Source organism: Agrilus planipennis, unplaced genomic scaffold (assembly GCF_000699045.2).
Source record: "Agrilus planipennis isolate EAB-ADULT unplaced genomic scaffold, Apla_2.0 scaffold274, whole genome shotgun sequence".
In the NCBI taxonomy this organism is placed as follows: Eukaryota; Metazoa; Arthropoda; class Insecta; order Coleoptera; family Buprestidae; genus Agrilus; species Agrilus planipennis.
This window is the reverse complement of record NW_020439013.1, coordinates 255,764-263,330: the sequence shown is the minus strand read 5'-3', so window position 1 is coordinate 263,330 and position 7,567 is coordinate 255,764. Positions and strand designations below refer to the sequence as shown.

Below are 7,567 nucleotides of genomic sequence, written 5' to 3'. Positions count from 1 at the left end.
GGCACATTTGAAATTGGATACCAAAAAGAAAGATATTCGCCCATACTATCTGCCCAACCGTTTCCCTATGACGCACTAGGTAATTGTGACGTAATGAGTGACCAAGAAATCACGTCAATTTTACGTCAGTGGGTTAGCTGAAAGTCACACTTTAATCTACTCGATCTTTTTGTAACTACTGCTAGTTAGCAAAGTCAATTTCAATTCACAAGATTTTTCTTTTTTCCAAAATGTTTTAATTTTTTAGTTATTTTTAGATATAATTATGTCTGATATTTCTGAAAAATCCATCAAAATATTTTCACTCACCTCAATAAGAGTTTGAGAACCGCTGCCTTACTGTAGTAACTTATTAGGATAAGAGTATACAAGAAAACAATGTTTATATGAGCCACAATCATTAGAAAACATTTTAATTGAGTATACCAAATTACACAAGTACTGTATACATTCTGACAATATTATAATCACTTATGATGTAATACTATTGATAACTAGAAGTAATGATGGCGTATAAATATTAATAAATGACTAAATAATACTCTAAAAAAGTTTAACTTGTATCACCTCTCGACCATCACCCATCGTTAGCAAAATTCGCACCATTTGTCATTAATTTTTCTGTTGCTTTCCCTCTCTCTTTGTTGATTCAGTTTTAATAAGGTTCATATACATTTACATTAAATAATGTATTAATGTTTACATTAATTAATCAACTCAACATAATTCGCTGGAAATAGCCCATAAGTTCCATCAGGACCAAGTCCCTGCCACCATCCTTCATCCACTTGATCAATGTTTGTAATGATATCACCAGGATCAAATGTAATTTCTGTATCATCCGCTGAAGCCAACAATTTATTATTATTTAGTAACAGTGTATTCAGAATGTAAATTATTATACTTCTTGTATTGTTACACTAATTGTATTTAATATCTCTTTTTTCATGAGCTTTACTGAAACCACCCACCATCGAGCAATACGTGAAGAACGTCGTCTGAAGGAGACGAAATGTGTATCATGTGGCGGTATTTACGATAGAAAAAAGAGTAAAACGAAAAAGATATGGAGTTCATACATCCTTTTAAGTTCTCAAGGATCAAGAGTTTATAGTTTTAAAAGATTGGTGAATATGATACACCTCACATTACCAGACGAGATACTAACTACAGAGACGCGATCAATTTTAATAATAATGAGTTGGACCCTTCTGCTTTTTTTTATACATGGGCCTACCAAGTAGTAGAAGAGTTAAACTGGCAATATTAGCGATAGCAATATATATTGCAGTAAATAAGCAATGGCAGTATCATTTTTTACATATAAATGAAAAAAAATAAACCACTGCTAGTATCAAAATTTTTTTCAACGGTATAGTTATTTTTAGTGATTAATTCTTTTCTCCTGCAGGCAAACCACCATAAGTGAAGAAGCATCAAAGGCATATGATGAATTGCCTAGATCTTACTTGTATCAAATAAAACCAGTCTAGATAGGTAGAAGACATAATAAGAAGAGCAAACAAGTTCATAAGATGTGCGATATTGTAGCACAGAAGTAATTAATTAATAATAATGGTGTTAAATTAAAACGTAAATAGTAAATCCAATTTTCTTGACCAAAATTCTCATAATATTCAAATAAAATTTAAGATATTAATACCAAACAATCTTAATGTAATGAATCTACGAATAATAAACAATTATGAAGAATTTAACTGAATTCTTTGAAACCAACAATTACTATTTATCCATATACTCATTTAAGAAATGATAAATTACTGTTGTTATTCAATACTTGTTATTAACTATTTAAAATATAGAAAATGTAAAACCACAAAATAAATTGTTATTAATAAACATTATCATACCTGCTTGATAATCATAAAGTGCACGAGCTTGTAAGCCTGGTCCTTCAACTAAATCTTGATAAATTACCTCATCAACAAACTGTTGCTCAGTAATTTGTTGGATAAATTCAGTATTGTGCAAACTTTTATCTTTATCAGTATTTACATTTTTCTGAGGATCTCTTGGTGAACGTTTTATAGTTGAAAATTGATCAGAATCTTCATCACTTTGTCCTTCATCAAATGACTTGCTTTCTGTTATTTGTTGCTTTTGTTGAAGTGGTTCTGAAACACTAAAATTTGCATAATCATTTATGAAAAATAAATATAAGGAATAGATACAGGTACAAGATTACTTAATATACGTACTGTTCTTGGGTACAAGTTGGATTTACTTCAACACTTGTTTGAGAAAATGGTTGTGTTTGACTTTTTAAAAGTGAACTACGTACAGGTTTTTCTGGTATTTTTTTAACTTGAACTGCACTTTGTTCAAAAATTGAAGTATTTACCAATTTTCTTGGACTTGGGTTTGATTTAGCATAGTCTTTTTCGTCATTTTGACTAAAAACATCAGTCTTATTATTCCATTCAGTACCCTCATGAATTCCCCTCTGTTTGAATTCTTCTTCAATAATTTGACGTTCATGCTCCTTTCGCTTCCTCTCTTCTTCCTTCCTTTTCTTCTCTTCCTGTTCTTCCTTTTGCCAAAACTGGTCTCTTTCATTCGAATTAATTTCTGCAACAGGGTTTACCTTTTTATAATTGGTACCTACAGGTGTTTTCACATCCGATATTTCACTTCTATGAGTTATGAGCTTGATTGCTGAACCACTCTTGGCCAATTTATCAACAATTGTTTGTGAATCAAGATCATCTTCACTTCTAGCATTAATCGTAAGATGTGCACCTTTGAAGAAATTTTCTATATCACGTAAGTGATTTGCACACATTCCTTTACGAAGTGTATGAGCACCTTCTCCTTGCCAATTTATTAAAGCATATTTTGGAAGAGATGTTTTTGGATCTGTTATTTTTAAAAATGCATACATTATTTTGCCACTATTTAGTTCTTCTGTGAGCTCTTCTATTCCACCAGAACCTGTAGAAACTACCTTAAGTGTATTTGTTTGCCCTTCATACCCAAATAACGCCCTGAAAAATACTAAGTTATGGAAAAATTATAAACTGTATTACAAATTGCGTACCAATTTGTTTCATTTTTATCATCTAAAACCTCTTTCCATGCGTGTAAAAGTGTATCACGGTATCGGCTTAAATTGAGAGACATTTGAAAAATCAATTAGAAAATGATCTATCACCGTCTGCGTATGTAGTATTAGCGTAAATTCTTCTTTGTCAGCGTATACACACAACAAAAATTGCAAAAGAATATAATCGACATTCAGATTTATTGGATACAAAGATATGGGCAGATTACAATCTTCTTTTTCTTCGTGCTTTGTCTGGACTTCGAATATTTACCCATATAGCCACTTTATTCACTACCTTCCAACATCGATCCCGAATATTAAAGATATGTATAAGGTGTCCAAAAAGGGTATCAGAACTTTGTTAAACCGCATACGCTCAGACGTGGTGGGGATAGTGTCGAAGTGGGGCATCAAACTGTAAAACGAGTAAAGGAATTTCAGTGGCAATGGAACCGATTACCGGAGAGTAATGTGCTTTTTGCAGGTAAAACTTCGAGAATCGCGGCTTTCTTTTAGTATGAGTATTTCACCAGAACAATAATTCTAGTGACACTGCGTCGTCTGTATTTCTCCCATTTCCTACTTAGTACTGAGCCACGATGTCATTACGAAATTGATCAAAATGTTTGAACGTATTGGATCTACAGTAACAATACGCAACGCAGTGGTGTAAAATAAGATGGCAAAATGCCACGGGTAGATATTAATTCAAGGACATTCACGAATTATACAAATCAATTATCAAGTGGCACGAGCTAGTGATGCTTGAGGAATCCCAGCTTTTTATTTTTTAAGGACGTTCATATGGTACGCGACTCAAATTAATACTAACTTTTTACAAAATTTATTCGGGTCTCGAGAAGACTTTTAAAATATATTTACAATGATTTATAAATTTTTCTAGAATAAATAACCTAATAACAGTGAATATCCTGATCCAGAACAACCACAACCACGTACAAGCAAAAATCAAAGTAAAACATGTTTTGGTGTGGCAAATATTCAATCTCTGCCATAATTTACTGATAAGGGTAATTTTAAAGAACTAAATGATCAAGTGAAACACTTTCGCTGAACAGAAAGCCCGAAAAAAAGGAATTTCGATATTAAATATTTTGTTGGAGAGATTTTTCTCTTTCAAAGCTGAAAAGCGACGAAGCAAACGCTGGAGACGAACTGCATTTCCTTTTAATTTTCAACATCGTCAACCAACACGAAGTCAAAAGATGGACAACCGAGCCAAGGCTCTAAAGCTCCCCCACCGCATCGCTATACGCCGTAAGTCCCTTTGGCCAAAAATTCATTGAGACGTAGACAATTACGGCATTACCTCGACGAATCCAAGGCTGCATTATCAACCAATCAACTCCAGCAAGATAGATAACTTCACGTCGTCCTCCGTGGAGTCTGTGAAACCATCTCCACTGACAATATCCAAACCAAAGTAGTTCATAGAGACTTCGCTATCCGTAGTGTCCACCGAATGTACTACAATGGAAAAAACTTGTCATTAGTGTTCGTTCATCTGGACAAGTCCTCCCAAAAATTCAAGACAATCTTCGAACATGGCCAGCTCTGCGGCCTCAATGTAAAAGTTGAGTCAAAAAGAGCCACTAAAGATGTCGCCTAATATCACCGTTGCATGAAATTTTTTCACTCGGCCAACTGTTGCCACGCAGTCTGGCTTTATTCTTTCTGCGGCCGGTCTGTACCCCTTAAAAAACCCTCCCCCACACCGGTCGCTCCAAAAACCGTTGAGATAATATCCTGCCTTCAGCCGCCCTCCTTGGTTGTCACCTTGTAACGGTGGGGGGGCCCGACCTTGCTAGAGGGCGACACCTTAAAAATGCTCGGAAAGGGCAGTCAGCAGAGATGGGGGTGCAAGAGCAAGCAGACCCCCGCCCGGTCGTTATTCAGCGACTGCTCAGAGTCGACTCCCTATGCCGGTGTAAGGTTTCTGCCAGGGCTACCGGCTAGCGAAGAGCTCGTGAGTATGACGGAGAGTCCGATGCTGCAACTACGAGGCCGTTCACTGAGAAACCCAAACTTGTGGAGGTTCAACCCGCGGGCGAAGAGCGCCCACTGGGCCCAAAACTCGCTACAGGTGGTGGTGCGAAGCCAAAAACTCGTCGTAATAACGGTATGTTGCTGGCTAAGCACACAGGCAAGGGTCCCGGTACACACTGAGGGGGAGAACCCCAAGCCTGGCTGAAGGGGAGGTGATAAAGACCCGGGAATCGGATTCCTCTGAGGGGGTATTCGCGTCGACAAACCCAAGACTAAGGCCAAGGGTGACGACAAGGTGGGGTAGCCTGCTGAAGGGGTGAAAACCTCCAGGGCAATAAAGCCACATCCCCCCAGGAAGGTGGAAAGCAGGAATGGGGCTGGGGCTGGTGCTAAGGCTGTAGCCGTAAAAACCTGGTCGTCAGTGTGGAGAGGGTCCCGAAACCGAAGGAGTCGGTCGCAGAAGGGCCCAAGGGTATGCCCGTTAAGAAGCCTGAGGCTCCCAAGAGCGTAGGATAACCGGAGACGGGGGCAGCTTGCAAGGACCGCAAGACGAAAGAGCTAGAGAGGATGAAGCAGATCGGGGAGTCTCCATAGCTTTGTCCCCGATGAAGGCAACAAGATCTCTTAAGGTAGCGGCCAAGTTCATCTTGGACAGACACGCCGAGCCATTGTTCTAGAGGCTCTCGTTGAGAAAGAAAACGCCATGGAGGCGCGTCCGGTAGTAACAGCTCCCTAGGTGGTAGAACCAGAGGTGTCGTTCGCGGACAAGCTAAGAGAGGGAATCCAACGTAGGATAAACCGACCAAGGCTAAGGCTCCCAAACCTAGCCGCCCCGTACAAATGGGCACTGAGAAGACGGAAGAGCAATGAGCTCAAGAAGCGGGAACTCTCGGTCAACACTCCACAGAAGATGAAGCCAAAAATCCTGATTAAGGATGTACTGGCAGATCTATCAGACCAGGAGGTTCTCAGGGACCTCCAATCCATAAACCTGGGGGGGAGTGATCCCACCCGAAGAGTTTACCTCCCGTGTGGCGATTAGAAGTAAGAGGAATGTCCCTACAGTACGAAAAGGTACAAGTGGTGCATACCCGTCCAGCGAGTGCTGCATAATGCTCGAGGTAACCCGTCTAGTCAAAGAACACGTACTAGCAGAGAGAAGAGTCTACCTCCGTATGCAGTCATGCAGAGTTGAAGACATTGACGACATACTACGCCGTTTCAAGTGCCTAGGGTTCGGGCACAAGACTGCGATCTGCAGAAGCACAGTCTCCACGCTTTGCTTCCGCTGTGCTGAGTGGTGGTCACCAGCAAAGGGCCTGCGACAGACCCATCAGCTGCGTGAACTGCAAGGCAGGGAAATTGCCGGATTGCAAGATAATTGCTCGGCTGCAAGGGTGGATGGTGGACGCGAATGAGAAGATCTTGAGAAGGGTTAGGCGGTCTGCTAGCGCAAAACCTCCCTGGTGGACAAACGTAACAAACAAAAGAAGGGAGTTAAAACACCGAAATAATACTGTTCTAGGTGTAGCGGCGAGGTGGGGAGAGACGGTTGGCGTTTCCGTTTCGACCCAGAAGACATTTTGTATGCTGCTAAAGGGAAGGTTACCGATACCTCGGTGTGTACGTAGGAGAGAGGTTGGTATTTCGGTCACATCTCGAAGCATTAAAGGGCAAACTACTAACAGTAGTAGGGCCCCTGCGAAGAGTACTGCGCACGGCAAGCGGGCTGTCCGCTGTGTGTTTAAATGCCTACTGACTGCGTGTGCCCTATACAGATCAAGCGTTTGGTGCCAGACGCTTTGTACGGTAGTGGGAAGGGTACTTCTCAGGCGATGCGAAAGGGTGAAACTCCTGGCATGTTTGAAGATGTGTCGATGCAGGTGCTCATGGGAGAGATCCCATCGGTGCTGGAGGCAGAAAGGAGGGCGCTCACTTTCATGGCGAAGAGTGGGATACCGATGAAGCCCGGCGAAGTAGTCAGCAATGATGACATCACCGGCCTATGCCTATGGATAAGAGAATCAGAATAATGAACTAAAACTTTAATGGTTTGAAAAATAAATTAGTTAAATTAAGATTCTTCCTAATTGAAAACGATTTAGCATTGCTCGTGTAACTGAAACACATTTAAAAGAAAAATGCAAAATATTAAGTACTGGTCTTCGAATTGTACGAAGTCATAAAGCGTCAAGAGGAGGTGATACGATTCACTATGAAAATCTCGTAATCAAATAACAGATACTACCACCATGTAAATATTAGAAAAAATGATTGAACAGAGTAACGCCCTTCCGAGTTCAATATCGCAAAAGGTTCGTGGCAAATTAAATGCAGTTTTGTATAAAAACCCCGGTCTTGACGAAATAAAGAAAATTGACGCATTTATCAACGGCACCGGACAAACTCTTCCTGAAGAGGTCTCTGCAGGAATGGCGCCAAATTTCAAGTTCTGTCCGGTAACGTCAGTTGACGTCGAAAGGTCATTTTCAGCCT

At 40.1% G+C, this 7,567-nt stretch overlaps 1 protein-coding gene across 1 annotated transcript; it reads right to left on the bottom strand.

The window, feature by feature from the left end:
* Nucleotides 1–385: 385 nt before the first annotated feature.
* On the bottom strand, nt 386–3,281 carry LOC108740933 (drebrin-like protein). The gene is made up of 4 exons (XM_018475471.2): nt 3,059–3,281; nt 2,220–3,005; nt 1,872–2,143; nt 386–844 (listed from the first exon to the last, which is right to left on the bottom strand). The coding sequence occupies exons 1-4, from the start codon at nt 3,139–3,141 to the stop codon at nt 705–707; spliced, it is 1,281 nt and encodes a 426-aa protein (XP_018330973.1). The 5' UTR covers nt 3,142–3,281; the 3' UTR covers nt 386–704.
* Nucleotides 3,282–7,567: the final 4,286 nt, after the last annotated feature.

What these genes read in the sequence shown, in the direction of transcription:
- LOC108740933 (XM_018475471.2), bottom strand. Translation starts at nt 3,141, where the DNA reads ATGTCTCTCAATTTAAGCCGATACCGTGATACACTTTTACACGCATGG. An exon ending in GATAAAAATGAAACAAATTG is followed by an intron (nt 3,006 to 3,058) that starts GTACGCAATTTG and finishes AGTATTTTTCAG; the next exon opens with GGCGTTATTTGGGTATGAAG. An exon ending in CCAACTTGTACCCAAGAACA is followed by an intron (nt 2,144 to 2,219) that starts GTACGTATATTA and finishes TGCAAATTTTAG; the next exon opens with TGTTTCAGAACCACTTCAAC.